The sequence below is a fragment of the Anser anser genome (assembly GCF_964211835.1).
Source record: "Anser anser genome assembly, chromosome: 5".
NCBI lineage: Eukaryota > Metazoa > Chordata > Aves > Anseriformes > Anatidae > Anser > Anser anser.
Window position 1 is genome coordinate 58,055,772 of NC_139725.1, and position 27,222 is coordinate 58,082,993.

A 27,222-nucleotide genomic window follows, 5' to 3' on the forward strand; every position below is an offset into this window, starting at 1 on the left:
GCTGAGTACACACTGGTACAGATGGCTGCAGGTGGGGCTGTGGGAGGAGCTCCGTGTTATTTTGGGTGGCCCTGGGGTGGACAGGAGGGGCCTTCTGCCGTGGTGCAGTCACTGCAGTGGGGTTGCTCCTACACTGGTGGCCCCGGGTCCCTGCGCTCTGCTCAACCCGATGCAGTGCTCCTTGAGGAGCCCTGGGTTTTGGCTTTGTGCTAGCTTTTGTCAGAGGGGGAATTCAGGGAATTCCCAAGCACCTATTAGGGCTTCTTAGGTTAGTGGGGGCAATTCGAGAAGGCAGAGGAACTGGCTCATTGCTTTTTATAAATTCTCTTTTTTTATTTTTTTCCTTTTTGCTTTCATTGCAGTCCCAAAGCTCCCCATCATCAGAAGAGTTTGACCAACGTTGACTTGATTTAGCCTTTTTCCCTGTAGCAGAAAACCTCGTGTCCTGTAGGCAGGTGGGACACAGAGCTGAGGGCAGGAGCAGCTGCTGCCAAGGTCTGTCCTGCAGGACGGATGTGAGCTCCCTCAGCTTCTGCCCTTTGGGAAACAGACTTTTTTAGGAACAGCTAGCTGAAGGCTTCTAGACCAGGGGCCCGTTGGGATCCTGGAGAGGAGCTGGGATGTCCTGGAGAGATGAGCTGTAATGAAGCACCTCCTTCCAAGCTGTGAACAGCAACAACACCCGTGCTTGGGAAAGGTGCCTGGGCAGGAGCGCGAGCCTGCCTTCGGATTTCATCTGCAGCAGTATGAATTTCATCTCCGTAGTATGTTCAGGATTTGTTCCACCAGCACCTGAAAATAAATCAGTATTGAGCTGGTCAGAATTGGTCATAGTAATCTGAGATGAGTGCCCAAAACCTCAGGGTTGAGCCCTTCACACTGACAGTGACGCTCTATTGGAGCGTGGATGTGACCAAACCCTACCTTTGGGTTCCTCTCTTCTTTGACAGGTTTTTGAGTAGGTTGTTGCTATTTTTTTTCCTTCATCTTTGAGTAGTTTACTGATCCTCGGTTATGACACACATTGCTTCGCAATTCCAATTTATTTGTGGTGAAAAATGCTTCCTCCTTTGAACGTTCAAAGGCTGCCTGCATAATGGCAATACAATTTGTCTTCCACGCACTCTAGGCAGAAAGGAGAGTAATACTTTCAGCCTCTTTTGATCCTCAGTGTGAAGGGAAGCAGCGTGCTTAATTTTGAAGCACGAAAATCTCTTGAAAAGGGCCTGTGGACTGTGTCTGTAAAGCAAAATTTTTACCTATGATAACAGATGAACGTATGTATTTATGGAACTATTCTAGAACAACAACAACAACAACAACAAAAACCAACAACAACAAACTGAAACAGTGGCCATTAGATCTGTGTACCTTTAGAAACAGCAACATAAGATTGGGCTTCTTTGTTTCTTCGACTCTTAATTCCCCTTCCTCTCTCCCTTTCCCTTACGCCAGCAACTGCTCTCTGTCCTGGCCCTATTACAGCAGGGAATGCGAAATTGCAGGGCTGTTTGAGGGCTGCTTTGCACAGGGCAGAGCGCGGCTATAAAACCCCAAGCTGAGCAGCAGCTGGCGGTAGAAGCCCAGCTGTGGCTGGAGCTGGAGTTTGAGACGTGTCTGGCGAGGTGCGTGCTGACGGCTGGTACGGGTGGAGGAGAAGCAGCTCCTGAAACCGGGCTGTTAACCTCAGCCCCTGACCTGTACTTGCGTCTCTGTCGCCTCCAGATGAAAGAACAAAAGCTACTTTATTTGCCTCTCATCAACTATTATAAAAACATAAACTAATGACTGTTAACACAGGTAAATTGAGCTTTTTTTTTTTTTACTTGAAACATAAACAGCAGCAGCCCAAGGCGCTGCCAAAATGCAATCTGGTTCCGTGGGAGAAAAAATAAGAAGAGGTGAAGCAGTTCCTTTGGGTACCTGTTGCAATGAAGCCCTGATCTTTCAGTGAGTGCCCTTGGAGTAGAGATAATTATTGAAGTCTGGCTTTTCTAGAGGGTTTCTCCATGTAAAAAAACTCCTGCAGTGACTGTGGGATCCCCTTGCTTTACACTTGAGAACAAGAGTTTACTTCTACTTTATGTATGTGTAAGGAGACGGTTCTACCATTTTCCCTAAATTTGTAACTCTTCAAGAATTTCCTGCTGTGGGATGTGTCATTTAGAGTGGGAGTAGTGAATAGCTGGAAAAGATTCCTGGCCTCCTAACATCTGAGTTTGTGGTGGGGCAAGACAGGGCAGAGCTAAAGTTTTCCCAGTTAAGATGAGGATAAAGGTCCGATTTCCACATAAATTGCAGGTAGGTTGCTAATAATTTTGTGGTTGGCATTTTGTAGCCTGTCCTGCCGAAAATCTTCCACTTGCTGTAAATGATGGTGAGTCTGGAGAGGGTGAAAAGCCAGTATTTGAGAATCACAGCTGTGAAAGACGGTGAAGGGAGGTGAAGTCTGCATCTTCTAGCTGAGTGTAAACAGGGAAAGGAAAAAAACCTGAACTATTCCATATAATTTACTATTATAACTGCAATGTAACTTGTACAAAATCTCATCTGACCCTGCTATTTTTCCCCTTTTGGCATGCGGTTGACTTCTGTGAACCTTATGAATTGGTATTTTCTGTGCCAAAGTAGTTGTTTATCTTCTTCCTAGAGACCAATACTTATCGCACCCCTCTTTATGGACAGCCTTCCTGGTGGGGGGAAGATGATGCAAATAACAAGGAGGACAGAAGGCAGGAGGAACATTATTCAGGTAAGGGAGGTGAATGTGTGGGGCAAAGAAGGGGGGGATAGAAAAAAATTCTGCATGTTTTTTATCTTTCTTGTGTGAGGTCATCCTGCTTCAAGGCTTTAATTACCACTTTTTTGTACTTGTTGTATTTGCACATTGCTCTGTGTAGACTGCTGCCAATGAAACCAGAGTAAGGGAAAACTAAAATGTTTCCACTAGCACAAATGAAGGTTAAAATCAGCAGTTGTGGAGTAATTCCGTACGTATGAGAAAGGCCTCATGAAGCTTGTTTGAGACCCAAGTTACGAAGCGATGCTCTGTATGTGGTCATACGCAGCCCACCTGAATAAACCATTCAGAATGAGTCCATCTGCTGGGAATTTCCTCAGAGGCACTCGACTGGATTGGATTGATGCAGAAGTTCTCCATTTTTAACCTCATCATGCTTGGAAGCCGTTCAGCGTCAGTACTCCTGTTGTTGTGAATCCATGTGTGTGGAAGATGCCTATTTTTATATTTGTGCAGTAAAGCTGGTGTTCCTGTCAAACATGCTTTCCTGCACAAAGACGAGCTTTATTTCAATGCGCGTACAGTACCTCTGTTTTCTGACAGAGGGGGGGGAGTGATTAGCGGCCCTCCCAAGAGGCTGAAATAAGGTAAGTGACCCTCTAGCCAAGAGGTTTGGGTGCTACTGAAAAAATGTGTTTGTAGCCCTGTTGACGTTACTGAATTCAGCACTGATCCAGCAAACGCGTGCCTGTGATTAGCTTCGTACTCTCAAACTTTTCCTTTGAACTGGAGAAAGTGGAGCAGGTGTGCGTGTAAGTGGATTCAGCAGAGTGAAACGGTATCTTCCTGCCACATCAGCCCAGCATACAGAAACCTCGAAATGCCACCACCCACGTAGGTTCTGCCAAAATATACAAGCGTGTGCACATGTGCTCAGCTCTTTAGGGAACAGTGGAAGAAAAAGCAAAGTGAATATGACAAGCAGTGATCTGACTGTAACAGTGCTTACACGCTCATTTCAGTGATGAGGCCAGAGTATAAAGCTATCTAAAACAGAACTTGTATTTTTTCTTTAATTCATTTTAGGTACTTCAGCTAATGTTTGTGAATTTAAGGCTTTCTTTTTTTTTCTTTTTTTCTTTTCCTGTTGTAGATAGATCAAAAGAGATAGCCCAACATGAAGAGGAACTGAATGGCAATATTTCTGCTTATAGAGATTCCCAAGAACAGTCGGTGTTTGCTTTCCGGAGAGAGCCAAGTTACTTTGAGATCCCAACTAAAGAATTTCAGCAGCCATCAAAATCTCCAGAAACCCAGGTCCATGAGATCCCGACAAAGGATATCGACGCTATAGTAGCTCCAGTTGTGCAGAGTCATGCCTCTTTCACTATTGAATTTGACGACGGTACCCCTGGTAAAATAAAGATAAAAGATCACGTAACTAAATTTTCACTCAGACAGAGAAGACCTTATAGCAAGGAACCAGCTCACACAGAAGTGATGTCAGCGGAGAGCAAGGTGGCCGACTGGCTCGTCCAGAATGACCCCAGCTTGATGAGGCGGCAGTCTCCAGGAGACGATGTGTACAGTACCAAGAGTGACCTGCCGGTTCATGTGAGGACGCTTAAAGGTGAGTGAATGTCTTGTCAAGTGGGCAGTGTTCACTGTTGGCTGTGCAAATGCAACATACTAAAGGGGGAAAATCTTTCTCCTGTCAGGGAGAACTGGACTTATTTATCTCTGCTCCACGTTTGCAAGATGAAGAGTATTTCTTTAATTGCTGTTAATGGTTTTGAACCCAGCGAGTAGGCTCTTCACCCAGCCCTGAAGTCATACGTGATGCTGGCCTGGGAACTCTGATCTGGTTCCTCCGCATCTAATATCCCTATCTTGGCATTAGCAGTGAGTGAAAAAAGGGTTTTGATTTTTAAATGTTCAGTCATTTCCATGTGGTCAGGCAGGCTGGTAAACATGAGTATTACAGTTGGTTTTCCTCTCCTGGCTTCTCCTAGTTGAGGAAATGACTTTTCTATTTAGCTGCAGTCCAGAAGATGCTAAGTGTGATCCTCACAGGTACAATGACCAGAGGTCATGGCATGGTGATTGGTGATAGAGTTGAGATACGCGTGATCAACAGTGGAAGAAATATTTGTATCTTTGGAAGAAGGTTTCTTCTCTTAAACTAAAGCTTCTCAGAAATCCTGGTCCTTTCAAAAATTCCGGATTTTGTGGACCTAGTTCCTATTAACTGTGGCACTATGAGGAATTCTTTGGAGATTTTCAAATGTAGTTTGTAACCTAATTCTTAGTGCAGCTGGTGGGAGTCACTTGATTCTCACATGACTTTAAATATATTTTTTCATGATTTGAGTTTGCTTGGATGCCTCTCGTGTGCTGTGCACAAAATAGTGAGGAGAAGACCACAGATTCCTGCATTCTCACTGCCTTTGTATTCAGAGGCTGTGCAGGTGCTGGAAAAGCTGCCATTGCAAACTGCAAATGAAGTCATATTGGAGGCTACTAGACCTAACTGTACCTGAGGTCCTTCTTAAGAGAGCAATACCTTGTTTTCCCTCAAAGGAATATTTGCTCAGTCCTTGTTGGAAAAATCCTTTTAACGTGAAGAGTTTTATGTATTATGCCTCCAACTTGCTGTTTTATTTGTGTTTTTGAGAAGCCCCTGTGGTCAAGAAAGTTTCACATAACCAGACATGGGGTTTGGCATGACATGGAAATTAAACTCTTTTGCTGTTGTTGTTTCTAATTCTTCCCAGTATGAGAATGTTGAGGTGGCCTGCCTGGGTACTTCAGGTCCTCTTTTCAGTCTACTGTGGCTATGTGGTAGAAGTTGGTGGTGTTGGGTTTTGTGTTTTGTTTGTTTGTTTGTTTTTTCTAATTGAGATTCTGGGTTTTGTTGACTTGTTGGAGAACGTAGTCTGTCAGGGGTTCAGATGTGTTTCAGTAGTTTTGCTCTTTCCTCTTGGAGAAAACCAGAGTGTTAAGCAGCAGCTGCTCATCCTACGGTTTTTCTGAGCAATGCAGAGAGTACTAGACTGGCTGCACTCACCTCTTTGCAGTCCGTGAGGCATGGAAAGAAGCTGAAGTAACTTAATGCATAATTTGCATATCAAAAAATCAACTGTTTGGACATTTGATTAAAAAATACAGTGTTGGTGGCCTGAGGAGTTTATCCACCTCTGCTTTGGCAGAGGATGGCACGTCATTTATCTGTGATGGCTGTCTAACATGTTCTTCTTGCGGGGCTGATTTTGAAGATGCCTTGGAGGGAGGCTACAGCTGGCTGTGTACCAGGTTTGGCTCTTCGGATCACAGACACCCACCACTGGGGTTCATTAGCAGCACCTGTTCCCTTTCAGGAACACTTTGGTGAACGTAAAGCCTGGTATTGAGACCAGAGAGTTCAGGTCTTAGCTGCTCGAGGGGATGTGCATGGTGTTCCACTGGGGCATCCATAGGCACGGTGTTTTTCCTTGCGTCCTCACAGTTTGCATTCAGCAGAGTTCCTAGCCAAGACCCTTTAATTGAAGAACTTTTCCCTTTCAAGGACGCAGCTTATCAGCCCTCGGGGCGCGATGCAAAGTCTGCTGGCTTTCTTCAGCAAGGTGTTAGGAGACTCCTCAGAGGACTGACTCCTGGGTTGGATGGTTCCTGTATTAAATTCTAATCTTTCACAGTTAACTCGAGGTAATAAATGGTCTTCACCCCTGTGCCTGGAGAACTCGCAAAGTAGGTTTGAGCAGTTTTCCTTTCAAACACGTGGTATTTTAGCCAGTATATCTTGCTGCATATTACAGTCTAGAGCGCAGAGACCTCTTTCCCCGTTCTCCCGATGACAGGTTCCCGGTCGTTGACTGAATCAAGTTGTGTGCCTTCACACCCGTTTCCTTCTCCAAAAAAAGGTTTGTTTGTTTTTTTTTGTTTGTTTTACTTAATCTCTGAGAGTTCTGACCTAAGGTGCTGAGGGGCAGAGAGCATCACTGATACAAAGGGAAGGCTGTAAAGTTGGTTGTCAGTAACAAATAAAAATAAGTGTGAGCTTACTTTAAGCTTAGCGAACTGTACGTAATGATTTAACGTTTGCTTGGCTGGTGGTAGGACGGTGTGACTTCTGGGCTGTCATGGTGCGATTCTGAAATCTTCAGGGAAGTGAAGAACCCTGCAAGTTCACTTTTCCAGTTAGATGCTGTTTCATTCCCCGTTGTAGAGAGGGGTAATGTGGGTGCTTGGAGGTGCATGCGCTGGTAACACGCTGCTCTCGCGGCTTCTTCATCACGGGGATTTGGTTCCTTGGGACGTGGTGCACAGGGTTCATTTATAGATTCTGCAGAGAGATTTCTCCTGTGTAACAGAACAAAATAAGGTAATCTCGGACTACAGTAACTGGGCAGAATGGTAAAATAATGGCATTGCATGTATTTAAATGGCAAAAAGGAAATAAACAACGCCTCACGTATCTAAAACAATCTGTGTTACAAAATCAAAACCCCTTGGGGTTGAAATGATTTCTTGAATTATTTTTAATAATTTGATAGTCAGCCAGCTGTGTAAAGCGGGGTTTGGAGACAGACTCCTTCTTTTTTCCCCCTGAAGGGATACAGTCCCAGTAGCACAGTAGGTGTCTTTGGAGCTGTTTATTTCCTGTAGGATCTCTTTCTTTTAACTCAAAAGATATATTTCAATTGGTAGGTAATGGCAGGGTCACAGAATGTAAGTCAAATGCACGACTTGTTTCCAGGCAATAGGCACGAGGACGGGACGCAGAGCGACTCAGAAGACCCTGTGGCACCCAAGGCAGAGAAGGAGACGACGACGGGCAGCGAGCGGGCGGTGGAGCAAACCAAGCTGCAGCGCCAGATGAGGCGTGACCCCCACGAGATGCTGCACAACAAGCAGGCGTTTGTCATCGAGTTCTTTGAGGACACGCCGCGGAAGAAGCGCTCGCAATCCTTCACACACAGCGCTCACTCCTCCCAGAGTGACACCGATCCTGGGCTGAAGACCAAGGTCGAGAAGCGCAAGAACGTGCTGCCGGCGGAGAAGCAGGGCAACGCGGTGCCTCCATCCCATGTCGGCACGCAGGCGGGCAAACCCAGTAACAGCTCCTCGGGGACCCAAAGAGCTAGCTCCTTCAAGAGGGAGAAGACAGAGGATCGGATCAGCTCTTCGTCCTCCTCCGCTTCCAGAGCATCAGGCAAAACCTACGGGAGCGTTGGGAGGAAGTCTAAAATGGCTCAGGATTTTATGGCTGAGTACCTGCGGGAGACTGCTCAGTCGGGGAAAGCAGGGGCTGAGAAACCAGCACCTCAGCCCATGCCGGCAGCTCCACGCGTGGTTATATCATCAGAACCAGAGTCTGCCCCTACCCCACCTCCGGAGGTAAAGCCAGCCCAGGGCAGGAGGAACGACGAGGAAGATAGCGTGAGCGAGACGGGCACATACACCATCGAGACAGAGTCGCAGGATAAAGAGGTGGAGGAAGCACGAAAAATGATAGATCAGGTAAATGCTGCTCGCTTTTCTGGGCTTGGCCAGCGAGCTGGGGGCTGAACGCTTGTGCTTCTGCAGCTGGTGACGAAGGCTCTAACTCTAACTTCATTAGCTGCTGCCATCTTAAATCGGGTGCAGAGAGGGGTTATGGTTGGTGTGGGAAATCATCCTGGCTGAGCTCTGTTAAGGATAGGTGTCAACAAACTGTCAGACTGATCGTATGAACAATAACAACAAAATAGCCCAAACAATAAAAATGACAAACAAACAAACAAACACCAGATGTCAGAAAGCAAGGTGAGCCCTCAGCAAAGAGCCGTCTTGCTTCCAAAATGAGATTCAGGTGCTAAAGTGCAAGTGGGCTCGCTGTGAGTTTAGAGGGGAGGGCAGCAGCAAAACAAAGATCAGGCTGGTCCTGCTGAGCGCCGCGGCTGGGAGCAGCTCTGCTCTCCAGGACTGGGGCTGCTCGCGAGCCTCTGCCTTGGCCATGCCTCACCACCTGCCCGCTATTATGAACAGGGGAGCTGCACCCCATCGCTGGCACTGCGTCCTGTGGCAGGCCAAGGGAAACACAACCACGGGCTGGTTTCCTTCATCGTTCACAAGCCCTGGTGGTAGGTGGTGTCTAGTTTTGCTCGGCTAGGAAGGTAGTGCTGGCTGGCAGGGCAAGCGGCAGCTGGTTGAGATAAGTGAAGGGTGTGGTCTAGGGTAGAGGCAATCCTAGATGGATCTACGCTTGTTTAGATTTTGCAAAGTGAATGATAGGCTTACAAAAAAAATAAAAATGAGGGTGAGGCTTAAGAATACTCCACCCAGCCAGGCAACCCCAGGGCAAACCAAAGTTTGGCTGATCTTCAGGTTTAACTTTCATCTGCGGTCTATTAGGAAAACAAAACTGGCAAGTTGCTGTGAACATTTAGTGAACCGTGGGCAGGAGGATGGTGAGATTTAAAGGAGGCCTTAATTGAACCTGGCTTTAGAGCTTTATATACAGTGCTCTTTGGGCCTCGATCTAGCTTCCCTCGTTTGTTTGGTTATTACACTTCTTCCTTACATCTTGTTTGAAATGCGATCGGAAGCGTTCAGGGCAGGGTGTTTCAGCCGCAGCAAGGCCCTAGTCCTAATATTAGATGCTTTATTGCTCTGGTGGGGAAATATGAGCAAAAATACCACAAAAGAAAAACAGTTTCTGGGGAGTAGTCTTGGCAGGCATGTGCCCAGGTCAGGCAGGCTGGTCAAACTCTGCTCCTGGCTGTGCCATAGGCTTGGTGCAGCATAGACCTGCCACTTGGGAAATAACTCACCAGAACTCGGTATTTCTGCCCAGGAAGGAAGATGATATGAATTTTGAATTTGCTGAGGTTCTGGGGTGTTTGCTTTTTGTTCCTTTGCCACTGTACACACTTTTTTTTTTTTTTTTGAGGGAAGTAAGAGTGGAGAACTTCAGGCTATCACTGTCCAAACTTAGGTACCCTCCATGGTCTCCTCTTCTCCTGAGCTACTTGCAGTCAGGGGAGGGAAGCAAGCCTTTCGGAGGCATGGATCTTGCTTACTCCCTTAGGAAAGCTTGTTCTTCTCCAGAGGGAAGCTGGCCAGCTAGCTTAAACACTTGTCTCAGAGATTCATCCATTCCCAGGTCCTTCCATGGCTGTGCACGGCTGCTTTTCTCAGCCCAGTCACTGCTGCAGTCTATGAAAGACCCTGGAGATGGAGCTTTCCCAGTTGTGCTTTTTTTTTTCCTGCTTCATGAATTAGCTGGTAAATAGATTTCCTGACACTCATCGTAAATTTCTCAGGGCTGAAAAGGGGCTCAGTCAGCGAAAGTTACTACTGTTAAAGGCAACGCACCGAAATAATGCGGATGAGGGAAAAGGTGGGTGTGAGTGGGATTCTGTGAGTAAGTGTATTTTAAACTGCTACTGTGGAGTGGAGAAGAAAATGATTTAGTTAATTTGTATGGAAGGATTAGCAAGTGTTTCTGACCCTTTGGGATCGTAGTTTGTGTGTGAATAATGCTTTGTAGATTTGAATTTGGGGCTAATATTTTTTTTTTTCTTTTTTCCATATTTAATCTTTCCCACGCAAATGTCTTTTCAGGTTTTTGGTGTTCTCGAGTCACCTGAATTTTCCAGAATATCCTCAGTCTTCCGACCAGTCATAAAAGGTGAAAAAGACGACTCTGGTTCTCATCAGCATTTAATCACTGAAAACGGCACTAGTCAGAAGTCACCCTTGCTCCAGGCATTTGCCTCAAAAGCTGGGAGTGGGTCTCAGGCTGATGTGCAGGTACGGGCAGTCCAGGTGGATTTGTTGGGAGGGTGGAGGCGTGGGTGGGTTTTTTGGGTGGATGGAAAGGTGATGCGAGGATTGGTTTCCATTTTGAGGAGACTGGGTGATGCGGATGTGAGCGGAGAGATTTTGTGGCTTAGATTTGTTTTACAAACCGTCTTTCTGACACCACCTTCCCCACCTTGTTGTAGATGTCTGCAGCAGCTCAGGGCAGTCAGAAGTGGGTGTCTAGGTGGGCGAGCCTTGCCGACAGCTACTCTGACTCTGGATCTGTTTCTGGGCAGGCTGACGGAGGTACAGGTAAGTCTCAACCTGACATCACCTTTCGAAGGTGCCTGAATCTAAATCAGGATGATATGAAAAGCAGGAATTATGGGCTTCTGTGTGTCTGGCTGTGGCTTATGTTCTGTTTCAGCTAATGTATTTGTGGGTGGGAAGGGCAGGGTGAATTGTTCCCAGTGGAGCAAAGATTGAGAGTGCCTCTGGTTTGCATTTCGGAGTCATCCAAGTTCTTCAGTGTTGTATTTGATATGACTAAAGGGCGCCTAAGAAGCAGAAAGACTGTAAGGGCCTTGGGTGTTAACTAGCCCCAAGTAACTCCTTAGACTGCCTAATGATGCCAGAAAAAAACCCTCTGCAAGTTGTCTTGGAGCATAATTGCTGACTGGTGCTTTTTTTTTGGGTATGCTTTTCCTGCGCCTGGCTATGCTGAGAATTTTAGGCTGTTCTGGAGTTTGAGAGGTTTGAAATGTGGAGATTAGCATAGAAATCTAGGAATGGAGAAGGGAAAGGGAGTGGGAGGCGACCAGGTTCCCATCACAGCTAGGTAGACAGCTTACAAACCTCCAGGTCCTGTTGATATGTGAGAAGGGGAGAACAGTGCTTCATTGGCTTCTAGAAATGCTTTTACCCTTTGTTTGGAAATATTTGTTGTTACCTTCACGCCATCAACAGCTGGAGACAGACTGAGTAAAGCTTAAAAGAAACCTTTGTTTTGGAGGTTACTGCCACTGTTTTCACACCACGTGAGAAAACGACTCCCAGAGCATTTGAAATATTACCATAGCCATCCAACCAGTTATCCTGGTATTTAAAGGTGGTATCAGATATGAAGTCCTGACCAGCAGGGGATAAATAAGTGCTCTTTCTGTGAAGTGTGTTCATGCCGAGGAGCACTCACGCTGGGGCAGTGAGAGCTCTAATTCAGTTTCTTCATTATTAGCATCTTTCTTCTGAGGCTTTGCAGTAGGATACAATCAAATGAGAACTTGTGAGAAACATCATCTACATTGTGTAGAATGGCACTGAAAACTGCATCACTGCAGTGGTTTGGCTTGATGGCTTTTCACGTCCTTCCTGTGGTCTGATTTTTAAGGTAGATTGATGCCAGCAGATTCATAGTATGGCCTCTAAACATACATGATTGTACTGAGAGGTAGATTATCGGAGAATGTCCAGGTAGGATTTCAGATTCAGAGGGAAGGTGTTGAGCCCTCTGATCCAGCAAAGGAATTAAGTTTGCCTTGGGTTTCTGTATTGGTAAACGTAAAGGGACTGAGCGGGAGTCTGGCCCAAATATGATGTTCATATTAAACACAAGCTTTAGTTCTACACATGTTTTTTCAGTGCTTTTGTGGACTTGCACTTTGCACAATTAAGCTCTTTTTTGTTTAGGAAAAAAATAAAGGCAGTATAGTTGCACAACACTTGACTTGTATCCACTTAACTCCCTTCAGAAAGCGGTGTAGCTACAAAACCTGGGGAACCAGAAAACGCTGTGCCCTTGAGGACGAGGCGTCTTCTTCCCCAGCTCCCACCGAGCGATAAATCGGACAGCCCCACGCCCACGGTCCTGGTCTGCCAGGAGGCCTATTCCGAGGTTACAAAGAGAACCGTCGTGAAGGACCACAGCGTGGAAGCCTATGGTGATCCCAGCAGCCGCCTCTTCATCCAGGAAGACTTGGATCCAGATAGCCTCAGCGATGCCAGCAGATCCGACGATGGCTTCAGCTCGGAAAAAGGCAGGAAGTACAAAGAAAACAATAAAATGCTAGATCAGACGGGAGAAGACACAAAATCAGAGAGCCGGCAGCAAGGAGCCCCCCGGGTTGCAAACATGAGAGCTGTAAGTGAGGCAGTTTCTACTTCGTTCTACATTGGTGATGACAGCAATGATGTGGGGATTGCCTCCAAGCTCTGTCTGAGCATGGCCCACGCTCGCGCAGAGAAAGACGGCAAGGATCAGGAGTTTTCCTTCAAGTCTGCTGGCACACCTGTCCCTGGAAAGCCACCGGTCAAAGACGTCAGTGCTTACATTAATGCAGCAGGAAAAATGGTTATTTCCCTTCACCAGAGTCCTCAAGATCAGGAAAATGTGGCAGGAAAGGAAACATCGTCTTTTGTTAGACAGGAAAGCTTTACCAAAGATAAATCAAGCAGCGGCGTTCCTCAAAATAAACTTCCACATATTTCAAGTCACCCTCTGCTTAAAGATTTAGAGGCTGTCCGGTCAACCCGTATGGACTTTGGTCAGGACACTCATCTTCTCCTTAAGGATACCGAAACTGCCTTGGCAGCGCTGGAAGCCAAATTTCTTGGTCAAAGCCAACAGCTGGAGGCCTCGGAAACTGCTGGTCAGCTGGAGGACTCCTTGTCTGGCGACTCCGACGTGGACACAGCCAGCACGGTCAGCTTGGTGAGCGGCAAAAACGTCCCCACGAGTGCCCCGAAACGCAAAGCGGTCGCGAGCTTGCAGAAGGAGAAATCTTCCTCCACGCCGTCCATCCAGGACCAGTGCGGGCAGCCGAGCGCGCGGGACAGGCTGACGGAGAAGAGGAAGGCCCACGTGCCGGAGGCGCCGAGGTGCGTGGAGGCCACCAAGCGCTTCCAGATGAAGCGGAGCGCTGGGACTCGGGGGTCGCTCGACTTCACGGATGATGAGAGAAGCTCGAGCCTGCCCTACTTGCCGGTCCCAGACGCCGTCGTGTCTGACCACGAGCACCCGGTAACGCGGCCGGTTCCCAGAAGGAAGCCTTTTCCTCAGGCTGCCAAGGAGGAGCAGAGCAAAGCGACGCCGAACGTGCAGAAGATCCAGCAAGTTCTCACCCGCTCCAATAGTTTGTCCACCCCGCGGCCCACCAGGGCCTCCAAGCTCCGTCGCGCCCGTCTGGGCGACGCTTCGGACAACGAGTGCGTCGATACCGAGAAAATGGCCTCCAACCACGAAGCCACCGCGCCGGGCTCCAAGCAGTCCACAGAGACGAAAAAGCTCTCCCGGCTCGACATCCTCGCCATGCCGAGGAAACGGGCGGGCTCGTTCACGGTGCCCAGTGACTCTGAAACCGCGCAGTCGAGGTCGGCGTTTTCGGGCCGGAGCGTGGAGTCCTATCGGAAGACGGGCGTTGCGGAGGTCAGAGCCGCCGCGAGGAAAACGGCGGCTGCTGCCTCCGCCAAGCAGCCTTTCAGCAGGACCCGCTCAAGCAGTGTCAAGTATTCTTCCACGTCCAGTAAGTGCTCGTGCTTTGTTTTTCCTGTATTGCCCTCTTTCTGATTTATAGGCCGGACACGGTTGCCAGCGGTTGGTATCCCAACTATTTCAAGTGCTACAATGGTGAGTACAACAGTCTGCATTCATGACAGTGATGGAGGGTGATGCTTCCTGGGCAGTGGGGTTCGGAGGCAGCAGAGCATCTCCTATACCCAGGGAGATGTCACTGTGGTGTTGCCTGTGAGGATATCACAAATAGCCTTTTTTAGCTCCTCGATTTTATTTTTTTGAGCAGCCAGTTGCCATCTAGCAGGAGAATGTTATCTTTTTTTTGTTTCTGTTAAAAAGGTAGAGTTTAATGCCTCTCCAGTTCTGTCCTGCTTTTCTTTGACTTCTAAAACTCAGAGTTTGCTCCGAGAATGGCTCTAATGGTATTGATGGCAGCTAATGTCCACAGCGGCAGGTTTGAAGGCACGTGAAACAGGAAAACAAATTAATGTCCCTGTGTTTTAAAGGTTGTTCGCTTCTTTTTGCTGTAAATGCAAGCGTGGAGCTGGACACTACATTTTGATTGCCCCACGAGGTTCCCTCTGCTGTGTATTTTCATTCATTTTTGCCATAGGTAAGGAAGGCACACAGTTATGCTGCCCGCGAGGAGGAGGTTCGGGGGCTGTCTTGCTCTCTAGCTGTACACTCAGCAGCCTGTTGTGAACAGACCCTCGCAATATCAACGTTTGTCATGGTTAAAACAGCCTTTAATTAAGAGGTGGGGACAGTGCAGATGACAGCTCTGGTACGGTATTTGGCAATCAGAGGCTGTCCCAGATAGTGCTTATGCCTTCAGTCTAAGACCTGGTCTATGCCCAGACTCCTTGATCTACCATGAACGTGACCAAGCAGGGCTGTTTGAGTTGTTTTTTAGGGAGGATGGGGGGCTGAAGGGACAGGAAGAACTGCTTTGGCTGAGTTTCTCAGGCCTGTTGAGAGGGATGCTGTTTTGAGCAGATTCGTGTAAGGGCTTTTTTTTTTTTGTAAGGGCTCTTGAAGAGTTTTGGATGTGTCCTTTTCATGTCCTTTCATACAGTTGAAATAATTATCCTTCTTGCACTATTCATTTTTATTGCATGCTAAAAATGTTATTTGCTGCTTGTTTTGATTTTTGGATTGTTTTGTCACCTCCAGCTTCCCTTTATTTTAATGATTTTTTTCTTGCACATTTGTATATGCATGTAAATCAGAATGTAAATTAGCTAAAAGAGTGCGTGGAGTTGCTCTCTTGCCTTTTCCAAGATGATGCTGTTACTGACTGTGTGTTAATCAATAACAAATTCAGATCAGTACGATGTGGTCCAGGTTTTACAAACAAGAGGTACTCTTCACACCCCCCTGCCTTTGGACCACAGACTTCAAATCATTTGGAGAAAAATGATAAGAGCTGGCCAGTTCTTGTTCTCAAATGAATTGGTTTTTGATTTGCAGAGCTTTGTAGTAGCACGCTAACACCTTTCCTTGGGCATAGTTGCAGCACATGATGCTAATCCTTCTTTGAATTAGCTGCTCTTAAAATACTAACCTCCTAATTCCTTGATAGGATTGTGGACCTTGCACAAGCTCTAAGTAGACTAGTTGTACTTCCTCCTGCTTCGTAGCGCTGTAGCGGGTGTGTGATGCGTGTTCCTATACTAACGTTAGAGACCTTGTGAACGAGCACCCAGCACCCCATTCCTGGGACAAAACCAAGACGTTGATGAACTGAACGGTTGCACTGTGCCATCGAGGTGTCTCTGAGCACGATACAATAACCATTGAAAACACTGAGTGTCAAGCCTTGGGAGTAAGGAGGCAGATGTGGCTGATTTATTCGAGGATTTCTTAAAGCATTAAGCTAACCATGATGGTTTCCAACCGTCCCAGTGGGAGAAAGCTAATCTTGCTAACGGAGGAACAGAATGAGTATCTGGCCTCGAGACAAGAAATGCCAGTGGCTTGTCAGGCACCTGAGGTAACTTTATGGGAAAAGCGCAGATAACGTCAGGATAATCCAAGGTGCCAATTCGGAAAGAGAAGGGCTGGTATCCCCCTGCTCCTCTGTGTACGGGATTTGTTTACTCAGTGTGATCTGAATGATGCTGCAGGACTAGATTCTGGTTGCCCTTGGTGTGCAGGGGCGGAAAATCAGGCCCTTAGTTTGGGAGTCCCTGTTCAGTGATAGGGAGACCTCTTGATTCAAAACCTGTACTTAAAAAACCAAAACAAACAAACAAACAAAAACTTCTCTTCTGGTGGAATATGAGCTGATTTATTTTTCTGTATATACGTATATATTTTAATCCTGAGCCATGACCTGTAAATAGCTGCGGTAACAATGTATACGAACATTTTTTTTTCCTCTATGTGGTAACTGTCTAGTTTCTATCTCCATCTTATAAGCCAAATTCATTATTTTTGTTTGCATGATCAGTGATGCTGGCTTAATTTGCTTTCAGTGATTTAGCATTCTTATAACCTTGGTAGCAGAGTGAAGCTTTTAGGTGCTGTAATTGTCAGTAACGTGGCTGGCTTTGTGTTCGGTGGGTCTTCATCCTCCGGGCAAGGATGGAAGGAATGAAGGGCTGTGCAGAGAGTGCCATGAGACAGCGAACTCTGGGAGCCCGGTTTCCAAATCAGGGGGTTGATCCCAGGGCATCTCGGTGCTTCCCATGCAACCAGGGCCTGGGTGGCCGCAGAAGCGGCTGGGACAAGCGGGCAGCCTCCGCTCGACTCCAGGGGCTGGATCCGGTCCTGACGGCCTGCTGGTGTGAACGCTTCTTGTAGGGTGTCAGTGACAGGGCGCTGCGAGGCAGGAGGTGGGGGTGTGGACTCTTACAAATAAAACCAAGTACCATCATCTCTGCTTCGCTCAAAAAAACCCTTCCTTTTTGCTTGGACTTGAAACTAATTGGAAAGGTGTCTGCAGGCTTGAAAATTGGGCTCTCTTTAGAGAAGGATTTCTGTGGGACTATGAGGAGTCTGAAACGTGTGCTGCTTATACACAGAGCTTCTGTGCATGGAAAGCTGTCTGTGGTAATAATTCAATACTTTGGAGCTGGTAAGAATCATTTTGGTTTTGCATTGGAATTTCCCACTCCAAATTTGTATAGCGGATGGGAGCTGCAGAAGTGCTCAGCTTTGAAATCAGCTCCGAGAACGTGCTGTTTAACTTAAAATCTGCACAGAAACTCTCCTTCCCTTGTGTTCCTGGGCTAGTGTTGTGTTACCTTTTTGCCCTGTTGTAGTCCCTCTTCACTTTCCTTGGTCTGAAACCAATTCATTTTTTATAAGCATCAAGGCGGAGACCACAGGGTTCAGATTACACTTCCACTTCGGAGGAGGAATATGGCTCAAATCACAGCTCCCCTAAACACAAACGCTCCCATACTTCAACAGCCACACAGACGCCGAGGATACGTGGCTCTGGGCTCGGCAAACAGAAACACAACGGCAGAGAGACGGATGATGACGAAGAGTTTGACGACCACCCTGACCCCTACAACTTCATGGCGCAGACAGCAGAGATAGCAGAAATAGCCAGGTGAGGAGCTGGGCAGCAGTGGGTTGTTTTCCGTGGTGTTCAAAACCCAGGTGTGAAGGTGGAAAGAGAGGCACACTCCCCTGTTGTCTGTGTGTCCCCCACCTTCCTTCATGCCTTGAGCATCAGTACGTTTTCCTGAAGCTTTACAGCCTGTGCCAGGCAGTGCTGGTTGTACCTTCTGGCTAGAAAATGCCAAGGTGCAGAGAAGCTGGGTTGTTTCTGGGCTTGTTTCTTCTCCGAGCTGTGGACAGGTATCCTCTTTGAGCTTTAAGTCTGTCAAAACATGTATCTATCTCTGCTCTTCACCGTGTTCTGCTGGAAGGTGCTCTCTGTGCACAGAGCAGTTCGTGTGAACCGTCCTAGTTCTCCTACAGAGGAAATCAAATGGATCAGCAAACAGCCAGGATGTAAACTGTTGAAGCCGCTGTGCCTGAAGCCGGTGAGGTAGCAGTAAGCAGTCGCTGCAGGGCAGAAACCTCTTTGGCTGGCACAATCGAATCCAGACAAGAAAACCTGTCTGTGCCCTGTATATAAATGAGTTCTTGCTTAGCTCGATGTCTGTGGATACGGGAGCTATTGTATACTGGTGGTCCTGTGGTTGCCTGGAGGGCTTTGGCAGTAAAGCAAATAGTTTCTTTTTTTAAACAGCGGCGTTTGAGGTTTGACATCTGTAATATGCGAGTGTGTTATGCCAACTTTCCAGAAATACTGGTCTTCCATTGTGCTGGCCATACTTGAAATAATTTCGACGTAGGAAGCTGTCTTGGCGTGCTCCGGGTCAGCGTTTCCATGTCAGACGTATCGCTTGCTGCACGGATCTTAAAAAGCTTTTTTCCTGAACGCTGCTGGCAGCCTGTAGAAAACGTGCCAGCCCTCAAACCAAGCTGCTTTACCTGTGCTGTAAGAAGCGTGTGTGGGGGGAAATGTTGATTTCCCTCGTAGCAGCGTCCCTACCACGGGAGAGCACTCGGGCACGCAGGAGCTATAAATAAGTGATTGCATCAGCCTCGTCTGGCTCGGCACGTTGCAGAACTCGGTCACATAGTCTGCTTCTAATTGCTGCTCTGATTTCCGTTGCTGCTCCCAAATTAACTGGGAGGGGTTTAAAGTAGTCGGAGAGAGTTAAAAGGGAAAATGCCACTTGTATACAGTAAGTGAATCGCACGATGGGTGCGTGGGGTGAGAGCTCTATCCGAAACCAGCACGGATAGGGGCACCTTCGGCAGGCAGATCAAACTACTTTTTATTAGTTCAATTACACATTTTCTTTCTGAGGAAATGTTTTGATGAACTGACAGCTTTATTATATTGCTTGTTTTTTGTTTTTTTTTTTCAAGTAAAGATGTCTTTCAGACTGGAAGACTTTTTTTTTTTTTCTAAGCTCTTCTTTAAAATTATCACAACAGCTACTTCTGGTCTGATGATTTCTTTTTTTAGTCTTTGCTACTAACAACCTAGAGACTTACAAACTGGTTTCAAGTTCTAGAGCAAGCAGAGCAATGTTCTGCAGTCACTGAGCCTTAGCTGGAGACCTGTAAGGGGTCTTGAAGTTTCAGGACTTGGTTTCTGAAAAGCAGATCGCTCTAAGGTATGCCATGCATAACCCTGGTCATCCCTCATCCCTTTTGGAGATGATCGAGGCGTATTTTGATTTGTAAACCACAAGGGAGAGGGAAAGAGTTCGAGGTTTTTATTCTTTATGTAATAAAGAATACAGTTTCTGGCTTTCTAGGAGAGCTCTAGCCGTGTTGTAGAACATCACACTGTGGTAATTTCCATAAGGCACAAGAGCTTACTGTTTTGTTTTTTTGCATGGTGGAGGAATGCTTTCATTGTTGCTTTTTAGTTTAATGGTTTAAAGAGAAAAATAAAAGCCTGGAAATAAGCCACGAGTATAATGGTCGCCAATGGTTTTGTTAATCCCATTTTCCTTCTTTGTGCTTTTTAGGGGAAAGCAAAAGTCCCAAGAAGAAGTGACCATGTTCTATTTAAAAGATTAAAAAAAAATGGTTGGGGAACAATAACATTAAGCTTCTTTATGGACCATCTCCAACACTTTTTGATAGTGTGTACTAACTAGAATTTTTCTTCTCAAATCTCTGCTTTGAAGCCGGGTATAGGAGAGAAGTGGATTTATCTTGTTGTTCTCGTATGTAGTCAGAACATTCCTCAATGCCATGCCAAAAAGCTGCACCCCAAAGCTTTTCCTAGCCTCTGCGGAGGTTGTAATTCTTACAGACTTCCTGTGGTTGACAGTAAAGAAAGAAAAAAAGTCTTTTGCAGATGCTTTTTTAAAATATATATATGTGTTATGAATATGAGGCTTGTTGTATCGTGTGTCCTAATGGCTGTGCTTCATGCCCTGTGCTTCAGGCTAAGCCAAACCTTGGTGAAGGATGTGGCCATCCTTGCTCGAGAGATTCATGATGTTGCTGGAGATGGGGACTCACAGAGTTCGTCGGGGACGGGACCAAGCACCTCCCTCAGCTCTGTGCCCAACACTCCTGCTTCTACCATATCGGCGAGAGAAGAGGTAAGATCCCGAATGGCAGAAGTCTCGGCCTCTGAGTGCTAGCAGGTGTGCGCGGCATGGCTGTAGTGGGAGATCAGGGCAGCATCCTTGGGTTCTGCAGCATTACAAACTCTCGCCATCCTAAAAAAACAACAGAAGATTGACTGCAGTCTGTTAGTCTGTTTAGGATGCTCTTTATTTTGCCTTTTTATTTTTCTTTAATATTGAAACTGGGCAGGTTGCACTTTTGTTGGGGACGTCCTTACAGCGTCTCCAGGAAGCAAAAAGGCCATATTGTCAAAATGTTAGATTCTGAAGGACCCGATGGCCTCCAGTGGGACACTGCTCCCTGGGGAGCAGGATGGGGTGGGTGTGCACTGCTCCTGGGCCAGGGAGCCTGAGCCCCCCTCCTTCCAGACAAGGTGCTGGCTGTGTGCCCTGCATGCACACGGTGAGCTCTTCCCTCGGTACCAGCTGTGTGTTTTGAACTTGTGCTGTGTCCTTTCTGCCAGGGCTTCTGAAATGCTGTGCAGGGGTTTCTTAAATCCCTTCCCTGCACCTGTGTGTCAGCAGAGGCTGCTCTGCAGCCTGTGAGGTGCGTAAGGATGGAGGGAGTTAACTTCGGGAGGATGGAGGCCTTACCTGAATTTGGCTCACCAGTGCAGCAGCTCAGGGACTCAGCCCAAGCTCAGCTGCAAGGTGCCCTGGCCTTTGCTGCTGTTTAAATCCAAATTCCCTCCTGTCTACCACCAGTGTGGGGTTAAAAATAAATCTCTTCTTTTATTTGCTGTTCACCTGGGCCTCTTGGTCCTCTATTGTCTTTGTTATAAGAATTGTACGTCTATCCTAAACAGGATTCAAAGCTGAGGCCAAATTTGCTGCCCTGCTAGGAGAGGATTTGGAGGCCCTGTGACCCTGCTGTGTTCATTGCTGAAGGTGCAAAGCAGAAGTTTAGGGAGGTTACTGGAAGATGAGGTGTGCAGGGCTGTGCTTGTGTTAAATAAACCCTGGTCAGCTGCAGCCTGCTTAGGGAAGGGTTTTCTGCTAGGGGCCATTTGGCGTTGAGCCACAGTGTGCAAACATTTCACAATAACTTCAGGCTCCGAGATGGTGTTTTATTGCTTTGTTTCCATGCAAATGCCACACCTGCAGAACTGCCTTCTGTGCTGCTCTGTTGAGCAGTTAAGGTGGCGTATCTACCTTACTTCTGACTTGCAAATGAGACGTTTGCTGTGGGTTGGTAATGACCAGCACTCACTTCCTTCCAGCAGGAAGCACACCTTCTTTTCTCCAGTGCCGCTGAAGGGTGCGGCCCTAAGCCAGCACCTACAGAAGGTTGTTCCCTGCTGCTGGGTAGCATGGAGGAGCGGTGATACCTGCAAAACACACAGATTGAGGGTTCTGTGCAAAATGCTGGGCTGCAGAGCACCTGGTAGTGATGCTGAATGGCTTGCCAGGACTGCTTGGACCCTGGCTAATTGAGGATTTCTCCCTGATGTGACTTTGCAGGGTTGTGCTGTGCTGTAGGTAATGCTCAGGAGCAGTGATGCTGGACTCCAAGCAGGCAGGAGGGACCAAAATCACAGACAAGTGCACTGTTCTGGGGGTCCTGCTCCAGTCTGGTTGCAGTGAGGAGGGTCCTGCTCACCCTTGTAGGCAGTGGTGTGGGAGGATTCTGTCCTTCATCTGCTTTTGGCACCTTTGGAGTGCTCAGCCAGCGATGGCTGAAACCCCAGTAAAGGCTTCTAACTAGATTCCCTCCCAGTAGGGCTGGATAACAGTGACTGCAGCACGGCCAGTGGCTGGGAGGCTGTTCAGTTAGACCCAGACTCTGCTGTTCATCAGTGGAGCTGCCTCGTGATAGCCAGGAACAGGTTAAATCAGCAGGACTTCGTGCTGCTGAGGTGTCGAGCTGAATCCCGAATAGCTTGGGATCCTGAACTGCGCATCCTGGGGGCCGTGTTGTGACCGGGAGTAACAGGACTGATGCGGGGTGTAGTAAATACACATCAGGTCTTTGGGACTGGTCTTGGAATCAGCGGGCACACCTCCCTCAGAGGGCATCAGGCAGGTCTGGGTGCTGCTCAACCTGGGCTAAAATAATTACTTTGAGCTTAATGCAGGGAAGCTGCTTGGAAATCTCGAGATCAGCATGTGTGATGCTAAGCACTGTGAAGTTTGTGTTTATTAAACAATTTTACACTGAATATTCTAGGAAAGGACACAGCGATTAGAAATTTACTATAGTAGCAAAAGTAATTTAGTAGAAACATCTGCTAACAGTAAATATGTGAATGAGCAATGTTTGCTGTGTGTGACCATCTCTCTTATAGAGCTCTGGTTCCTGCAGTGCTGTATGCTGCTCTGCTAGCCCTTGGTTTGCTACTACTAAATGTTTGCACCTACTCTAAGAAACTGAGGGGAAGAATGCAGGGAAAAGTGCCAACACTGGAATCACTTCTGAGGGTTCAGCACCTTACCAGAAGCTTCGCTTCAGACCTGTGTGTGCTACAGCATTTGTCAGCCTCCAACAAATTGCATTTTAAATTGCTTTTGTTACAGAGCTTGGCTAAGAGCAAAAACTGGGTGCGTTCTCTTAAAAGTTAAGATGGAGATTTAGTTAATCTCTTCAGTTAAGATGGAGATTTAAACCTTACGCTTCACGTTCTGCCCTTCAGGTCCAGTGTTGGCTTGGATGTTAGCCCGGGAGGGTTTCAGTTCCCTGATGCACGTTTAGGGTGTTTCTGGTTTTTGTAGCCCTCAACTGCACAGTATGCAATAACCCAGATTCCTGGAGTACTGAGCTGAGCCCTGCTGCAAGAAAGGGTGAAACCTTCGTGATTCCCGTTTACCAAAGTCCTGGCTTGTTTGGGATGCCTTGGGTTGTGTGTGTGTAGGTGTTACAGGACCCAGTTCTCTGCAGGGCTGCAGGTGGAGTCAAGTGGGTCAGCCCAAATCCCTGGCCACTTCTGCAAGGCTTAGTCCTGCACAAAATTAGTTGGTTGGCTTTTTTTTTTTTTTTAGTTGCTAATGATATAGCAAAAAACGTAGATCCCAGTTATATTTATGAAGTTGCTGTTTAATGTGCTCAGTGTGACTGTTGGTATGACGAAAGGAGGTGCTTATGGATGTGACAGAACAGAAAGCGTGAGAAGGAACCAGATAGTGTATGAAAATCTCCTGCTGGTGGGGGAGCAGATGCAGCTCCTACAGCTGGTTGTGCCGAGATCTGCTGGGCTATAGGAATATCTCGTTCCTTTCTGACACTGCTTCACCGCTGCAGCCAGCATAGCTCACTGTTTCTGCACTTCACAAAAGGATGCTTAAATAAAGCTTGTTAGCTAAACGTTTTGGCTGTTGTGCACCCATAGCATAAAGTCTCACGCCTTCTGCCTATGCATAACCCAAGTGCTACTGCATAGAGTGTGGGAAGCCTGGACCTTGGATGGCACATGGCTTCCTCACGAAGCTGAGGGCTGGTGCCAACCCCAGAGCCTCCTGTGCTAAGAGAGCTGTGGGATTTCACTCAGCACTGTCTATTTTGAAGTAACTGGGGAGCTGCCTGAGACCGCCTCTGCAGAACTGGTGGGTGACCAGCACCTCTGTGGGTTCAGTGCATGCTGACGGGGGTGGGCAGCGAGTGCTGGTCCTCAGGAACGCGCTTTGGGGAATGTCACCCCAAAATAACAATGTGTGTGTTCTTTGATACTTGCTGTCACAGTCATTCAGTAGCATTGATCTCTTTGTTTCTGTTTTAACACAGATTGCTCGTAGATCTTTTCGGCTGGCATATCCATCTCAGGTGCACTTTCCATCCCATTATTTTTGTATTCCTGTCTTGTCATTGTTACTTTCCTCACCTTCTTTTAGTTTTTTGTCTGTCAATCAAACAAACAGGAGTAGCTGTCTTGCTGTTCTTACTGTAAATTGTCTGCATTATCAGTGGTTTTGGATTCCTTTTTCATCTCTTCCATGTGTTATTAAATGTTTTCTGATTAATTTTAGTGTCACTTTAATGTTGCATTGATATATTAAAACATAAGATACAAGGAAACAGGTTTTTTTGAATTTTAGCCTATAAAAGGCAAAGATGTACTGTTCAATGACACGTTCAAGTCTCAAGATTATGAAGTGGAATAGCCCCACTGAGTTTCGTAGGATGACTCCAGTGGGTAGATATTTGCAGGATTGGGGTCTGGTAATTTGCTTAGGAACCCATACCTGTCTGAACAAGACTTGAATGAATCAGTGTTCCTCTGGGGCTTGCCTGAAAATCTGCCATACCTGCAGTGAGTGCCTGTGTGCCTCCTTCCCTACTCATTTTTAATGACTCATTACTCATTATTTCCAAGTTGGTGCAGCACATTCCAGAAGCAAGTCTGAACTACCAGAAAGTGCCTCCGGGATCAGTGGAACTGAAGGATTTTGACCAAAATATGAACGATAATAGAGAAGAGGATCCATCAAAAAAAACAAGGACAAGAAACCGTGAGGAGGCAGGCCACCCTTTTCTTTACTTTCTAACTTTATATATGACATTGCTCTCAGGTGCAGTATGCATATCTGCTCTTTCTAAGCTGCAAAAGGCAGCTACTCAAAAAAGTGCTCTTCTCAAGAGGTCTCACTTTTGTTGGTGTAGAAATAGTGTTAAAGAAATGAAAAAAGGAACAGAAAATCACCCTTTTAGTCAACACTAACTGGAAGTTTCCTCTCCTGTGTAAAGCTTCACTAGGATCTGAGGCTTGATCACTGGGGAGGAGGCATTCAGTGTCAGCCCACTTTGGCTATTTCACTTGCTCTTTTAATGAAAAACACAAATGTCTCAACTTTGAAATGTGCAGCATTGGTGGTTTAATGGCAAGAAATTATGTCAGGAGACTAGCTGTACATAGTCAGTAACGGCACCTTATTTTTCTGCAATGGACGTGCTGGTCTGAGCTGCCTGTGGAGCAGTTGTGGCAGAATCTGGATATGCCTGGCTGAATATCAAGATACATGACTGTGAAAGTGGCTTGAAGTGTCTCATATAAATCACTTAAGATGTTGGGTTTTTTTGTTTTGTTCTGTGTGTGTGTGCATGTGCTTGGTTTTGGGGGTGAAGGTACCTGTGAGGCTTGTAAAGTCTTAAAGAAATGTTTAAGCTGTTATGTGACTTCAAACAACTCTGTCTTCCTCTACTCTTCTAGAAAAAAAAAAGACCAAAACCAACAACTGAACAGGTTACTGTTAATCTTTTTGCCAAAGTGTTACAACAAAGCTGTATGCTATCTTAATCTCCCTTGAGCTTCAAATGTCATCCCTATAGAGAAAGATATTTCAGTGGGGATTGTTTACTCTAAAAGAAAATGTATTTTTTATTTTTCCTCTTTTGATAAAATTTCTTTATCTGATTTTGCCTTTTGTTTTAGGTTATCTTTGACAACCTGATGTTGAACCCGGTGTCCCAGTTATCACATGCAATCCGTGAAAATACAGAAAACCTAGCTGAAAAAATGAAGTAAGTAACTTTTTGTCCCTGGCCTGAAATGTTGACTGGCTCTTTGTGGAAGATAATGCACTGTCATCTTCAGAAGCTTTATTATCAAGGGGTAGGGAATCAGTGTAGTAAATGGGGTATGTAGTGAACGAGAGGTAATATGGTTTCCTGCCATCTCTTTTCTCATATATCTGGCCTTCTGAATTTTAGTGCTGGATTTATAATATCTGTTAATACATTAACTTTGAAACGCTGCCTGTGGAAAGAAAGGAAAAAAATGTATTCCTACTGGTGGATTTTGTTCTCTTTCCTCCCATGTCCCAAGGCTCTCAGAGAGCCCACAGATCACCAGGTCTTGTGCAAGCTCTTCAAAGCCTGTTGTTGCTCTAGAAGCCATCAGGTAGAGAAGGACTTTGGAATGTTCCTAAATCAGCTGAAAGGAGCTTTGTCCTGTCGCTAATCCATTAATCTCCTTTGTTGCCACATCTTGTGATAATTAAGTCTTTTAAACAATCAGCTTTTGGATGGTAATTTTAAGACCTGTTCCATGCTTTGTGCTGCAGGATTCTGTTTCAAAACTCAGAAAGGACCTGGGAGGAGATGGAGGCCAAAATTAACTCGGAAAATGAAGTGCCAATTCTGAAGACATCAAACAAGGTAAGACATGGAACAAGTAAACTACTGAAGGCTTGTGTCCATTGAAAGCTTTGTGAGAAACCAACGTAAGTTCTGGCTCACCTCAAATCCATTTTTGAAATTACTGGCTCATTTGCATGTGTTGAACTGCTGTTTTCTGTTGCTGCTTTAAGTGTGACAAGGTGAGTTTTTCAGCTGTTGTGGTATTGTCACTTTCACCAAAATTTTCTCCCCGTCCTTAGTAATTCATTTTTAGATACTCAGTCCCTTAGCAGATGTACAAGTTCCAGGATCTTTAGGCTTCATTTAAACATCTTCCAAAGCATCACCTACCATGTAGTTGCCACAGCTTTAGTTGCAGACAGGTGTTTCTCCTGGATGTTTGTTTTTTTCCCCACCTGTTACAATTTGCTAACAGGACAATAACACAAACCTCATCTGTAGGGTGGTGTTTGTGCTCACATAACCTCTTACTGTCATTTATGGGGACCGTCAGTAGGGATTTAAGTACAGTAATGGACTCTGGCTGATGCTAAGAGTATATATAACTGTGCAGGACCTGTGTCTAAGGACCCAGTGCTACAATGATATATATGTGGCCAATTACTTTGTCTAGTCTAGGAGTTGTTTGCAAATATCTTTGTATGTGTGGTGTTAAAGGGGTGTGAATGAGCCTTTGTATAGTTAGTGTCCAGCTACCTGGACAGTTAATCTGGCTGACATTTCAAATCTAATAAACCATTGTAGCTATAAACTGGGTGGTGTAGTAGCACTTGGGAAAACGAGGCAGAGCAGAGGTCGCATGTGCTGACCTAGATAGAGATCACAGAATCATCTAGGTTGAAGAAGACCTTCAAGATCATCAAGTCAAAGCTTAATACTCTATTAGTCTTTTCTGTTAAATAATCAAGTTTGGAAATGGCCTTGAATATTCTTGATGGGAGAAGGCAGGGGGAGAGTAGGACTAGATTCCTGCATTATTAGTTGAGTAACTTGTTGCTTA

General features: G+C 46.2%; 1 protein-coding gene across 8 annotated transcripts in view; it reads left to right on the forward strand.

Moving 5' to 3' along the window:
• Positions 1-27,222, forward strand: part of CEP170B (centrosomal protein 170B) — a 57,024-nt gene that overhangs the window by 24,815 nt on the left and 4,987 nt on the right. For 4 of the 8 annotated variants that reach the window (XM_083836737.1, XM_083836739.1, XM_083836738.1 and 1 more), the window contains 13 exons: positions 2,651-2,752; positions 3,894-4,370; positions 6,598-6,660; positions 7,497-8,260; positions 10,346-10,534; positions 10,729-10,837; positions 12,274-14,043; positions 17,346-17,595; positions 19,969-20,128; positions 23,871-23,909; positions 24,460-24,603; positions 25,516-25,604; positions 26,147-26,240. In XM_083836737.1, coding sequence (XP_083692863.1) covers positions 2,651-2,752; positions 3,894-4,370; positions 6,598-6,660; positions 7,497-8,260; positions 10,346-10,534; positions 10,729-10,837; positions 12,274-14,043; positions 17,346-17,595; positions 19,969-20,128; positions 23,871-23,909; positions 24,460-24,603; positions 25,516-25,604; positions 26,147-26,240 — 4,250 coding nt within the window. The remainder of the gene's footprint in view (positions 1-2,650; positions 2,753-3,893; positions 4,371-6,597; positions 6,661-7,496; positions 8,261-10,345; positions 10,535-10,728; positions 10,838-12,273; positions 14,044-17,345; positions 17,596-19,968; positions 20,129-23,870; positions 23,910-24,459; positions 24,604-25,515; positions 25,605-26,146; positions 26,241-27,222) is intronic. The other 4 variants (XM_083836743.1, XM_083836741.1, XM_083836742.1 and 1 more) reach the window with 4 other exon arrangements.